General features: G+C 40.3%; 2 protein-coding genes across 9 annotated transcripts in view; both read left to right on the top strand.

The window, feature by feature from the left end:
• Positions 1–9,226, top strand: part of mboat2a (membrane bound O-acyltransferase domain containing 2a) — a 39,312-nt gene extending 30,086 nt beyond the window's left edge. The window contains exons 6-13 of the mRNA XM_020085195.2: positions 1,223–1,277; positions 2,491–2,677; positions 3,351–3,543; positions 4,052–4,155; positions 4,248–4,312; positions 4,747–4,879; positions 5,515–5,666; positions 6,783–9,226. Of these exons, the coding sequence (XP_019940754.2) occupies positions 1,223–1,277; positions 2,491–2,677; positions 3,351–3,543; positions 4,052–4,155; positions 4,248–4,312; positions 4,747–4,879; positions 5,515–5,666; positions 6,783–6,948 (1,055 nt within the window). The 3' untranslated portion in view covers positions 6,949–9,226. The remainder of the gene's footprint in view (positions 1–1,222; positions 1,278–2,490; positions 2,678–3,350; positions 3,544–4,051; positions 4,156–4,247; positions 4,313–4,746; positions 4,880–5,514; positions 5,667–6,782) is intronic.
• Positions 9,227–10,042: 816 nt separating this feature from the next.
• Positions 10,043–13,591, top strand: part of kidins220a (kinase D-interacting substrate 220a) — a 43,285-nt gene continuing 39,736 nt past the window's right edge. For 6 of the 8 annotated variants that reach the window (XM_069536298.1, XM_069536297.1, XM_069536295.1 and 3 more), the window contains exon 1: positions 10,043–10,187. The gene's annotated coding sequence lies outside the window, so the exon portion shown is untranslated. Of the gene's footprint in view, positions 10,188–12,027; positions 12,148–13,591 lie in introns of those variants that run through there. The other 2 variants (XM_069536296.1, XM_069536292.1) reach the window with 1 other exon arrangement.

Below are 13,591 nucleotides of genomic sequence, written 5' to 3'. Positions count from 1 at the left end.
CCGGCGTTAAAATAAAGTGTGATCAGGTTGTGGGGGTGAGGAGAGGCTTGTAGATTGAGAGGGTAATGAGAGTCACTCAGAGGTTTTTTTTAGTTCCTGCTTGGCCCCTCAGGATATTCGGAATTACAATGATAACAATTATTTGTTGGTGTGTATTTTATATTGTATTTTCAGATCACTGATTCTGAGAAACAAGGCGTTTGCTCATCACTTATACCTCTTCGTCGGTTACATCCACTGCTGTATTCTTTGGGGTTTTTTACGTTAGCATTCCTAGCATGTCAGATAGATAGATGGATGTATCGATAGATAGATACTTTATTGATCCCGAGGGAAATCTAGGGTCGATCCCCGAGGGAAATTTAGGAGGAGGTACTGGACAGGCTGCCAGTCTTTACATCTTAGAAACATCCTCAGCATGCCCTCTCACTCCCTTCGAGGTTTTTGGGACATTTTCCTGTTGTTTTCTCACCTGAACTTTTGCGTTCTCACAGATAGGCCCTCTGAAAATTTCCAGAAAAAGCAGCTATACAGTAAAACACCAGGAAACCTCTCATATTCCAGAGCATTAAGGCCTCAGAGTTCATCCTCTCGTTACTTTGATTGGGATCATTAAATCAGTTTAATTGTGGCCAGAGGAGCAGCAGAATTTAAATAAACTCAGCTCAACCGTACCTGTGCCCCATGTTGCCAGAGCGTTCATTCTAATGAGCTCCATAACCGCAGGTCTTTATAAACAAAGAGCAGGCTGATTAAAACAAATGTACCCAGATGCATTTAGCCCAGAGAACGGAGCCAACCTTTGTAAACCTTCTCGCTAGTAAAGATAACTGCTGTGAAAAATGTTTGGCCAAGATCGTCTTCTCTCAGAATATTCCTTCTTATGGCCGCTGCAAACATGCAGCCTGAACAATGGAACGAGTCATGTTAGATGAAGAGTTCTAATGAGGTTACGCACACAACAGCTCCGCTCTCACTGTTGCATCATCTTCTCTTCCCTCTCTTACTCACTGTCCTCTACTGACTCAGCTGTGAGATGCTGAAATTATGTATATTGTAGGGGCCTCTCAGACACGTCCCCCCCCTTGGCCCCTGAGCCTGTGTTGCAAGGTCGCTCTGTCCCCAGGTTGGCTTCCAATACCCACAATCCTTGATTCAGTTTGAGAAATTCCGATTTTTGTGTATACTATAAATGAAAGTGTTTGTGTGTGTCCGCCTGTAGGAATGACCAAGCGAGAGGGGCAGCTGACTCCCAGTCAGAAATACCTTGCTATCAGGTATGTGACGCAGGTATGTTTTTATTGCTTCAGATGTTGGGTTAAGTCGAACAAGCTGATTTTTCAAAAAAAAGTTGACGCAACTTCAAATCAGCATTAAGCTCAGTGTGAAAGAGATCCTGCTCTTCATGCTAGTGAAGGCTGGATTTCACCATGCTTCCTCCCCTTCAGGCTCTCTGCGGTTGCTGTCAAGCTGTTGTCAGGCGCCTGGTATCTAGGAAACCGTTCCATTCGCTACTCTCATGTGTCTTATATTGCCGGAATTGCCTTATCAATCCCATAATGCAGCTGGAGAATGGTTTCCCGTAATCACTAGTATTGGAGATAGTAGTGTGGTTAATTTCTGGAAGCAGAATATGCTAGATAAGAGACTGAACAGAGAACAGGCCTGACACCTCAGCATCATTGTTGTAAAGAATAATTTTCAGTTACAAACACAGTGAGTGCACTGCACCTATATCCCCCCATCTTAGATCAGCTGATTGTCTTGATTGGTGACTAAAAGCCATCGCGCTTTTACAGGAAAGGTCAGCTGAGATCAGAAATGCGTAATCTGTTACTGCTTTTAGACCTCTTCTTAAAACCTTCTTAAAAAATATTTTCATGATTTTATTTTATTCACTTTTATTTAATTTCTTTTAAAAAGCACTTTTATTGCTTTTATCGTCTTATTCTCTTGTGAAGCACTTTGTAACTTTTTTGCTATTTAGATAACGATTATTATTAATATTATTATTAGTAGTAATAATGGTATTATTATTATTATCAGTATTATTAGTAGTAATAATAGTATAAGGCTTAGAAAATGAGGTTCTAAACCTTTGTTTCATAAACCTTTGTTAATTCACTGTCAGTCAGCTGATAACTCAGAGCTGGATACTGGGATGGTGGAGAATTAGCCTTTGAAAGCAGATCTCCTGTTCAGACAGTTCAATTGTTGCCTGAGCAGAATAACTTCATCAGAGAAAAGTAAGAGACCACAAACTCTTCAGAGTCTGTAAATGCACCCATACCCTCCCTCCTGGTTTCTCAGTGGACAGGCAACCATCCCTACTTTTGTCTGGTTTACTGTTACACTTTCTTTTAAACTCAAATAAGGATTTGGAACTACTGCTCTAAGGCATGAATTCCTGGGTTGAGTTTGTCTTGTGTAATAAAAAACATTTTGTTGTCCTGATATATCTGCCCGTTTTTCTTCCTATTTGCCCTCAAGTCGGATGCCCAGCTTGCTGGAGTACCTGAGCTACAACTGTAACTTCATGGGCATCCTGGCCGGGCCCACCTGCTCCTACAACGACTACATGGCTTTTATCGAAGGCACCTGCTACCAGCCACGTCACCAGGAGAACGCCAACGGCAAGGAGAACGGGAAGTACAAGCAGAGTGAACCCTCACCCAAGGTACAACACACCTCTGTGGAGGTTCTGTGTAGTTGTAGTCTGAAAACTATTATATGCAGATAGGTTTAACATTAAATAACCATGGAGAAGAAGTGCACAGTGCATGTCTGTAAAAACTGTGGTAAAATCGACCTACATTTAATGTTAGGGTGGGAAAAATGTTCCAAAATGCTTTAATTCTACAAAGAGATTACTTGAAATCATCATTAGTGGTTTTGATTTTGCAAAGTGGGACTTTGAACTGTGCAGTTCTCTTTTAAGTGCATATTTGGGTAATGTGTAATAAAAGGCAGAGAGTTCTGTTAAAGGAGCCCGTGTCCAATTATAATGCTTTTGGACCCCTTTAGAGAAACAGAAATTGAGACTTTGAGAATTTTATGACCCAAATGTCTAAACCTCAAGGTTATTTCTGTGTTCTGTCTATATAACGCATTAATAATGAAATAATACTCCAAGATTTAAGTGTGTGTTTATCTAAGAAGAGAAAGGAAGACAGTCAAACACAAGTGCTGCTAAATATAAAACATGAAAGAATGCTCAGGAACTGGATCTAACCTTGCGTTTGCAGTGTTTTCAAAGCATCTTATCACGTAATGTGGTTATTGTTCCTTTTTGGGTATAATGCAGTGTAATGAGTTTTTCTACCCCCCCCCCCCTTCTCTCCTCTCTCTAGAATGACGTCATCTCCAAGCTGTGCACGTGTGCCATCTCGCTGGGCATCTATTTGTCCCTGTGCAAGCTGATCCCGGTGGAGCACTCCATAAACGATGACTTTGTCCGCACCACCCCGTTCCATCTTCAGGTCATCTACCTTTACGTGGCCATGCTGGCGCTTAGGCCTAAATACTACTTTGTCTGGACACTTGGTGAGTTTGAAATGAATCAGCAGAACACATTTCCTTACCACTTATTTGATAAGAAGATTGATATTTTTATTTGATCGTTTGAAAACGGATGAACAAATTAGTCTAAGATGCATCAAAGAAGAGAGGCACCACAATTTACATTCAGTGAATATTGAGACGAAGCAGGATTAAATCTGATGTGATTTTTGTATGTTCCTGTTTTGTTGTTGGGTGCCTCTGTTCCATTGAGTGGTATGAACTCACTGATTTGCTCTGGCCTCAGAGAGCTCGGTTATTTTTAAAGCAGAGTGTTGCCTAAAAAAAGAAATCCAAACTCTTACTTAATGATGTTTCTTGACGTAACGGTGTCATCTAGTGGCGATTTCAATAACTGCAGCTCTCTGGTGACAAATACATATGATGCTGCCTCTCCATCTGTTTCTGTCATTGCTTCTCAAACTGAGATTAAGCGGCTGTTGTCGTCCTTCACCGCTGCTGTTACAGAAACATTTGTGCCTCTCTCCTGCAGCTGATGCTATCAACAACGCAGCCGGATTCGGCTTCAATGGATACAACAAAGATGGCTCCCCACGGTGGGACCTGATATCAAATCTCAGGATTCTGGACATTGAGGTCAGGTTCTGTTTATGAGATCTGTTAAATCATGATAATGCTCCTTTTCAACTAAACCCCTAAAAGTGTATTTTTTTACAATCCAATTTTAGTTTGCCACCAGTTTCAAGATGTTCCTAGACAACTGGAATATCCAGACAGCTCTTTGGCTCAAAAGGTAAAAGCATTCAGGTTCTTATCTTCAGCTCATGTGAGAAGAAAACCAGGCTACTGGAGCTTGTTCATATATATTAGTACTAAGTATTATACATATCTGCACATGTTTGCAGACATTTGCATGAGTTGGGTGCCCTGCTTGAAACTGGGTAGATCACATCATTTAGATGTATTAAATAAATCAACAAACTTTATATCAGACTGGATAGAGGAGGAGCTAGCTCTTATTCTACATCACTTAAAATCATGTCAAGTGTGCAAAGGCCTTTGTTATAAAACACACAGAATTCACAAATCTCGTTAAAAAAACAGACATCTATCACATCTATTTCATTCAGTAATCTGAAATGGTGGATTGAAGTCTGCAATGAAGCTTTTCATTTGTTTCTACATGAGTTGGTTTGTTCAAACACTGAATGTGTGTCCTGTCTGCAGGGTGTGTTACGAGCGCTGTCCCATTAACCCCACTGCTGCCACCTTCCTGCTGTCGGCCATGTGGCACGGGGTGTACCCAGGCTACTATCTGACCTTCCTCACTGGCATCGGCATGACAATGGCAGCACGTGCAGTGAGTACACATACTGTTTCTGTTTGTACAGGATGTAGTGTTGGCGCTGTTCTCGCCAGATTGAACATAGAAGCTAAAAATCCATATTCCAGGGTGATAATATTTTGCTTTTGCAGAATACAAGACGTTGATCCCACATTTGATCCAGAAATTCTGTCCTGAACATGAATTCATTTGTTTTTCCTTTGTCCTGACAGAGTCTATGAGCACTTTAGATTTACCACAGCTACTTAGCAGACCAACAAACATGTAACCAAATCCCTTTATGGAGACTCAGGGGATAATGATAGCTGTATACCGCTTATACCTCATTTTAAGTGTGAGGCCATTACCACTAATCTCTGCTAAGCCAGATCACTTCACTCTGGTTTTGTGAAAGAAGAAGCCAAGAGCATATTTACTGTATGTAGAGACAGAGGAGTGTCAGTACAGGAAGAGATAACACAAACACCCCTGACCCCATGACACCCTTATTCTACTGGCCACTGGTACACAGACATGATCAGAGATAGAGTTCTCTGACGAGTTAGAAGATGGTAAAAATATCAATCACTTATGATTTAAAGTTTACTTCACTGTGTGCTGCTTCATTTACTTGAATTTCATGTTAACATTTATTTCTTCTTCTCGTGCAGGTAAGGCACAACATCAGACCGTACTTCCTGGTCTCTGACTCGTACAAGTGCATCTACGATGTCATCACATGGGCGTGGACTCAGGTCGCCATTAGCTACACAGTGGTGCCATTCGTCCTACTCACCGTGGGACCCTCACTCAAATTCTACAGGTATGTGCGTTTGATTGAATAATGTGTTACTGATACAAAACTGCTTTGAGTTGTGCTACTGACACAGTGGAGGCAATTACATCAAGTTTCAGAGCGAAAAGAGAAACTAGAAGCTCCGCCTCTCTATCAAGTAATTAGTAGCAGACATTTTGCACGTCATTGTTGTGCATAATCGTTTTAATATCTAGCTCGCAGATGAAGTTACTGCCCACAGTGCAGAAATTAACACTTTTTCATTAACCTGGTTGCCTTTTGCTAGCGGTAACAGGCTGTAACAGTTAACGAGACAGCTTAATGAGCAGAGGATGGGGAGGATTGATTATGAGGGAAATAAAACCAACGGCCTTAACAGTGCTCGACTGCTGCCACAAAATATAGAGCTGACAATGGCCGGCGTTGTTCAGCGGAGGGCTGCTTTTTAAATCAACACGTGGATGACAGAAGGGAGATATAAACCTGACACTGTGAAATGATATCTGTGGGTTTCAGTTTGGTCAGTTACATAATAAGCAAAACTGTCTAGTCTGGAAATGGTTGAGGTTTTTTTATATTTAGGTGAGTAGTTTGTTCTTTAACACATTTAGATTAATCACCATTAATCTAAATGATATCCAGTAGCTGATACTGTTTCAGTCTGAACCAAAGTGGTGGACTGACAAGCTGACAGATCAACATCTTCAATCCGAGATCCCGTTCATTGGACTGCTCTAAGTTCAGGTCTGAACGCTTACAGATGATCCTTAATGTATCCTGAGATCCGATCCCTCAGACCACAGTCCCAGGTCGTTCGGGACATGTGGCAATATTGCTTTTGCTGTTTTAACGCAAATGCGTCCCGGGTCACATTTGTAAACTCAGACTGGGTAAAAACGAATGACGTAGCTGTTTATTTGCATATGGAGTGAGGAAATGAGATCCGATCACAAGTTGTCAGAGGAGACATTCAGGATGCATTTTAATGACAGGTGTGAACAGGGCCGTGGAGTCACTTCAGTAGCCTAACACCAACAACTAACTAATAATTCCTTTTTTGCTCTGGTTTTCTTGTTTCGTTCTTCTACAAACACTGATATTGATTTGTGTTGTGATAATTCTCACTGTGCTCTGTCTGTGCAGGTCCTGCTATTTCTGCTTACACCTTCTGTGTCTGCTGGTGGTACTGGCCCTGCCCGTCAGATCGAGACGCCGGCAGGCCAAAGAGCAGAAGGACGGCCTACAGGACAACCAGGTGGAGCACAACAGCACAGACAACAACTGCAACCAGAAAGCCAAAGCCACATGAGGCTTGGGGTTGCGATGCACAGTCCCTACAGAAGCAGAAACACTGAGACGAACTAGAGACCACTGAGAGACTGGAGCGCGGCGAGTCTGTTTACTTGACAAAGAACCAAATATCGGACGCTCTGAGAATCCTAACAGACAGAAAACACAACGTCCTGTCGAGACTTCCTGTAGCAAGGACGACAGCAATCACACTTCTGACATGGACAAGAGACCAGGATGTAACAATGGCCACAGTGTAAACTAATGAGTGATAGTGGTAACTTTGCATTACATGAGTGGAATTGAAGACTTCCAAGCTGCCTTAAACCCTCTATGTACTCGGCCATGACGGCACGCTGCAGGAGCCTGAATGCAGTGCTGTGGTGTTGGGTTACACAGATGCAGTAGAAGTGCAGTATGTGGAGGGTTTTTGTCATTGTCTGGATACAAGCCTCTGTTAGGTTGAAACAGCAAAATGTGTTCATGTAAAAGAAACATAATTCTTTATCATCAGCTGCCAATTTCAAACAGGCCTTAGGATCCTCAAAACATCGTCTGATCTGTGTCTTTTTTTAAAATCTTTATTGGAGAAGAATTCGCATTGTACGTGTTTTGTATTTGGATTTTTGTGACGATTTGAAATCCATTCTTTAATGTTTTGTTTTTATTGTTTTCTTCTGGGATAAATTGACTGTGCAATCCAAATTTCATCCATCTCCAGCATTGGGAAGTCTAAAAATGGATTTTGGTTTCTTTTTAATATTATTCATATCTGCCGCTTTTTTTTGTCTACACTCCAATCAGACAAATGTGTGTTTCAAAGGGAGTTTATTAACCTGTCGTGATTTAGAAAACTTTTTTTTTAAGATTTCTGACTATGGGTTCAGGTGTTTGCTGTTTTTTTAATTTAATGTGTTCATCATTTTCACACAACAGGTTTCCTCTGTGTTCAAATGCCTCTGTGAAACTGTAAGTCTCAAAAAGTATTTATCAGTGCAAGTCTAAATAATAAAATTATATAATTGGTAAAACAGTGGATTAACATCACTGCTAAACACTTACACCTTACAGTTAAAATCTATTTTTAAACTCTTAAATCTGAGAGGCGCACCAGAAATCTAAATCAGATTACCACATTTTCTCAAGACTAATTTATTGTAGTAAGATGTTGTAGCATTAATTATTAAAAACCAATTGAATGTAAAGAAATTAAGTTTCCAAATTGATGCACAGTTAATGTATTCAGGCTTTAAATAATGTCTGCAGCCATATGTGCAATTTGCATTTGTCTGCGAGGAAATCTGGTTATTTATGTATGTGACATTTTATTGTACAAAAGTCAAAGACATAGACCAACTGTAGTTTCATGGTCTTATTTCATATTGTGTGCTCTTATGTTAGATTAGGGGATGTTTCAGGGTGCATTTACTGTATGGTGTAAGAGACACTGGTTCCTCATGTTGTTTTCGGTCCATGGCTCACCTTCAGCCTTCCACTTCATCCAGGTTACTCTTCACAGCACTCAGCAGTTCATGAGACACTTTCAGGGGTTGGGTGAAGAAAATGTGGTGCGGAGAACGCGATGTCAAATGCACCAAACTGTTGTTCAAACAGTCAAATGTCACATTTTTACGTATCTGTTAGAGAAGGAAATAGTCTGGGGATTCTAAGCCCACAATATCATAAACACCTTGAAGTTGTGCATATGTTTTTCTTTTTTAAAAACCTGTCAGTATATTTAGTTGGTTTCGTGCATTTGTGTTATGTAAAATAATAACAAAGCAGCAGTGGTGAGCTTTGAAATATGGACCTCTTCATTCTTTTTTCAGTCTTTCTAACATTGCATATTCCTGCCATAACTCTGTGTGTGTGCGTGTGCGTACGTATGTACCAGTATTCATGTGATCTGTACATGTAGATGTGGTCTAGCGTTATCTATATTTGTAGCCTGGGCTCCGTGTCGGCGAGTGCGGCCCACTTAAGGGAAAGGGATGTCATTCTACAAACATAGCGATTATTGCACTGCATGGCCACCCAAACCAGCAGATCAATGCAAACTGCTCCACATGTCCAAAGTGCCAAATCATGAGCGGCGCATTTTGTCTTGTGCGTATGGAGGCATGTGTGCCTGTGTGAGTATGTGTGGGCATGTGTCCATGTAGTGTGTGAGTGTGCGCCTGTGTAACATAACGGTTATTTTTGTGTCAGAAGGAAATTTATTGAAAGATTTGTATAACAGTACATTAAAATTCTGATTTATGTGGCAAAATAAAGAGAAATTATTTTTAAACACTAAAGTGATGGTTTGAAAATATGTTTTTTTTTTTCCAATACTGGAAAATTAATATTGGTAGAGTAATTGCTGTGACTGAAAATTAAATAGCATTAATAGTGAATACCAAATTGTTCTTGTAGCTTTCCTGCTGTATGTAAAATCCCTGGTCTAGGCTGTTTAAACTTCAAGATATTCTTTTAATAACATACTTTACAGAAGTTAACCTCACACTGCAAACACAAGGGAGAAAAATGACATAGGCATTCACATTTTCATATTGTTATCATTTAAGGAAAAAAAGTTTAATTTATCATAATTCAAATTATTCAGCCCAATACATATTTAACCCCTCCAAAGCTTTAAACGCAGTATAAAGTACATTTATGTGAGTGTGACAGGAACCTGAAGACTGCAGAAAGTATTAAAAAATCTCAGCACACGTCCCTTGCTTCTCAACTTCAGACACATCAGCTGTTGTTCATAATAACAACATAACAGGTGGTGGAGTAGTTTGTTGTGGTATTTAAATCCTTGACAATCTTTTAAGACTTATTTAATGAAGCAGTACCCTGATACGAAATGGATCAAATCAAAAAAACTTCTTGAGTAAGTGTTATTGACCCAATGTATTATGTAATACTCATAAACAAAAATCATACAAATCTGAATTCTGTATTTTTACATCATTATCACTGAGTGTATCAATGTGTGTAAGCAACTTTTTTTACTGTGATGGCTTTTCGTGTGTGTGTGTGTGTGTGTGTGTGTGTGTGTGTGTGCGCGTGTGTGTGTGTGTGTGTGTGTGTGTGTGTGTGTGTGTGTGTGTGTAACCAGAGGTAGTAGTGGGCGGAGCTTCCCTGTAGCAGTAGGTCAGCGCTGCTGTGTAAAACTCAGATCCACAGTATGACGTGAGAAAGTGGCACATTTAACCACATTCCCCGGTCTGGGGGATTTAAATACGGCCACAGAGCAGCTCAGCCTGGGTAAGAAGATTTCATCTGTTGACTGCACCTGGTTTTTTCTAGTTTTCTCTCACTTTTAAACGTGACAAAGGAGAAGGAGGACCTGTTGGGGAGCTAGCCTCGCTGAGCTAACGTTAGCCTGCTCAGCTAGCTTGTTTTGTTGTTGTGACGGGACTGAACACAGGAAGTCACTTTGCTTGTAACATGAACGTGAGACTCTGTCTGCCATAAAGTCGAAAATAACAAAGTTTATTTAAGTTCTCTTTACGTGTGTAGCGACGTTTGGAGCCATGTGATGCATGTGCGTCATCCAGATGTGTACTTGCTGACAACCCGAAGACAAGCACTCGACGGGGGCTGTTTGTCTTCGCGTCTCCCGCTGTTGATGAAATCTGAAATTGTTGGATGACACTGTGCTCTGGCTGTTTTGTGTGTTTGTCAGACCTTCACTCTCCTGCAGCTCCTGTAACCAGGGATCCGTTTTAAGTTGCAGGTTTACTCGGGTAACACTTTCCAAAGTAAGAGCCAGACCCCCCTGCTAACCTGAGACACGTGCACACACACAGTTTAAACTTTTCTAAACAGTCCAGCTTCGTTTTCTCTTATTGGAGATGTGAACATGTGTGTATTCGAGCGTGTGTCGAAGTTGAATCCTCAGCAGTTTCACATGACAGGAAGAGCTGACTGGTTAAATTTAGAGATGCTATCCAGTGTTGCTTCTTCAGCTTCAGGCTGCCAACATGTTGTGTGTTCAGATAACAGCTCAGCTGACTAGTGCTGCATTTCAGTTTTTCCGATGATATCCAGTGGTTTGTGTTTTTACTTAAATACCAGATCTGATACTGAGGTGAGGTGAAACCAGGGATCGCGGTTTGCTCTATGATTTATTTGTGCTTATGTGACAAATGTTTTTATATTTATTTTAGTGTTTTAATGGGAGTGCTGGAAAAAGAAGGGGATGCCTCGTAATGTTGCTTCAATTCAGTTTTATTTGTTTACCGCCAAATCATGATATACATTATCATGAGGCACTTTACAAAGTAGGGTTGAGCCCTTCAAAATTATAGAGAAACCTAATAGTTCCCACACTGAGCAGCACTTTAGTGACTGTGGAGAGAAATAATCTCCCTCATTCACATGGATATCAGTTCCATAAACATATGCCTGATTTTTGTCATCAGGATCCATGAAGGATTCCCTGAGAAAAAAGTGTAAATGTCTGAAAGCACAAACAACCTCCTCTAAAATAATTTTACAAAATCTAATAGTTTGCGGTATCAAAAATGTCAAACAATTTCTAGTTACGACTTTTCAAGTGTGAGTATTTGTGTCCAGATAGAGAGTTATTCAACATTTTCACTGTTTTCCCAGGGGATACTATGTAATATATTTTATTTTTTGTTGCAGCCCTACACTATTGGTTAATAAATTCAAAGTATTTATATATATCAGTGGTTTTAGATGAATATATTGATTCGGTCAAGATTTTTCCACCCAACCCAGAAGGTAAAGATGGCTGATACTAGTGGATTTTTGAAGAAAAACCACAGAAAACCATGACCAGCTTCATATTTTTTCCTTTAACTGATGAGCAATTAAGTCATTTAAACACACTCAAGTGACTACAGTACTAATCTGTGCCAGTGATAGCTCCACATTAATATCACCCTAATGTTACTTTATTGTATCGCTCATTAAATTAGATCACCCACATTAGGCCGACACAATAATCTGCTCTCCCCTTTTATCTGTATTACTGGTACTGAGCCAGTGCATGTAATGAATAGAAAATCTGGGTGCGTGTGTCTATTGTGTTGGGAGGAGATGGGCGTAGGCCAGCCCCCCTCATTCAATATTCAGTCTTGAGTGAAGGGGGGATGCTGAGCGTGAGCCTGGCAGTGCTTGTTGATACAGTGTGTGAGTGAGCGAGGGATACAGATTGGTGTTAAATAGCCAAATATAAGTTTCACCCTGCACTGAGGTAAGAGATTCTTCTTTTAACCTTGTTCTTCCAGAGAGCACATCCCATGTCTCCTCTAGTGGCTTTAATCATTTGTTGCTGCTTCTGTAGGTGTGTTTTCTCTGCTGGATTTACAGGATGTGTGTGTGTGTTGTGTTTAAAAGATATGTGTGTGAACTCCCATTTGATCATAGCTCAACCGAGAGAGAGATACATCTTTACTGATTGGTTCTTGTGTGGCGTTATCTTCCACCCATTGTGCAGGGAGACAAGGAGCTGAGGAGGGTGTGTCAACAGGCTTCACTGTAAACAAAGGATTTTTTTCCCCATTTGTGTGTGACACTGTGATATGGAAGAAGAGCTATAGGTGGTGTCTGACTGAAGAAACAGGGTCAGAGTTGGGAAAAAAGAGAGAAATGTGTTGATAGTCGTTGATTGGCAGCTTTGGATGTGACTGAAGTGAACTGACTGTTTTAGGCCTTTGTACTGGCAGCCTCACAGGCATGTGACATTTAAGTATTTATTGACCTGAGCCTGAGCTGCTCGCCTCAGGGATTATGGTGAAATACTGAGCAGTGTGTTTGATAGTCCTTATGTGTAACCTGTTTCCAGGACAACTCACAATCAACGCAGCCGATTCATTTGATGTAATTGTGGCAGGAAGGAAGCCGACCATGATGGAAGAGCCCAACTTGATGAATCATTAATGAGTTTCTTATCGATCGACTGAATCCCAGATACAACAAAGGCAAACAACATTTCCAGGGCTTTTCTTTTCAGTGTATACTCTACATATAATAATAATGGGAGCTTTTTTTTACCTCAGCCATAGAGGCCATTTTTCATTGCTTTTTGTTTGTCAGAAGGATCAAGAAAAAATTACTAAACCATTTTATTGAAAGTTGGTGGAAGGGTGGGGCCAAGAATGATTTCTCATCGAATAATTCAGTGTCTTGATTGAAAAAATCTGGCATGCTCGAGTTCTGATATTTAATGTGAGAGTGTGTGCAATTTGGTAGAGATCCAAATACATTTTTTTTATTGGGCATTGTCACAGCTCGCCCAGAGAAAAAGTCATAGATCTTAATGAAAAAATCTATCATATTTCAAATGTATATTTACAGTGTAGATTTGGAGTAGTTTAAAATAAAAATCCAGAATGAGTCCGATTAACTCAAACTTTATTGCCCAACTTTTGCTGTAATTAAAGAAAAACTGCCTGAAGAAAATGGGTTTTAAATGATTCAGTAAAGAGACAAACATGCTCATCTCTGTCTGGTTTAAAAGAATTCCTTTAAGGTGCAGCCTAATTATAAATAATCTCCCAGAAGTCCACTGTCAGCATCGATTTGTCAGACGCAGATAGTTACCTAACTGTGTCTTACTGCTCTTTTCCATCATTTTTGAAGCAGTTGCATTAAAATACTGTGCAGCTGTGCACCTATTGTGCGTCCATTCATTAAAA

This window comes from Paralichthys olivaceus, chromosome 12 (genome assembly GCF_024713975.1).
Source record: "Paralichthys olivaceus isolate ysfri-2021 chromosome 12, ASM2471397v2, whole genome shotgun sequence".
Taxonomy (NCBI): Eukaryota; Metazoa; Chordata; class Actinopteri; order Pleuronectiformes; family Paralichthyidae; genus Paralichthys; species Paralichthys olivaceus.
This window is presented reverse-complemented; position numbering and strand designations above follow the sequence as displayed.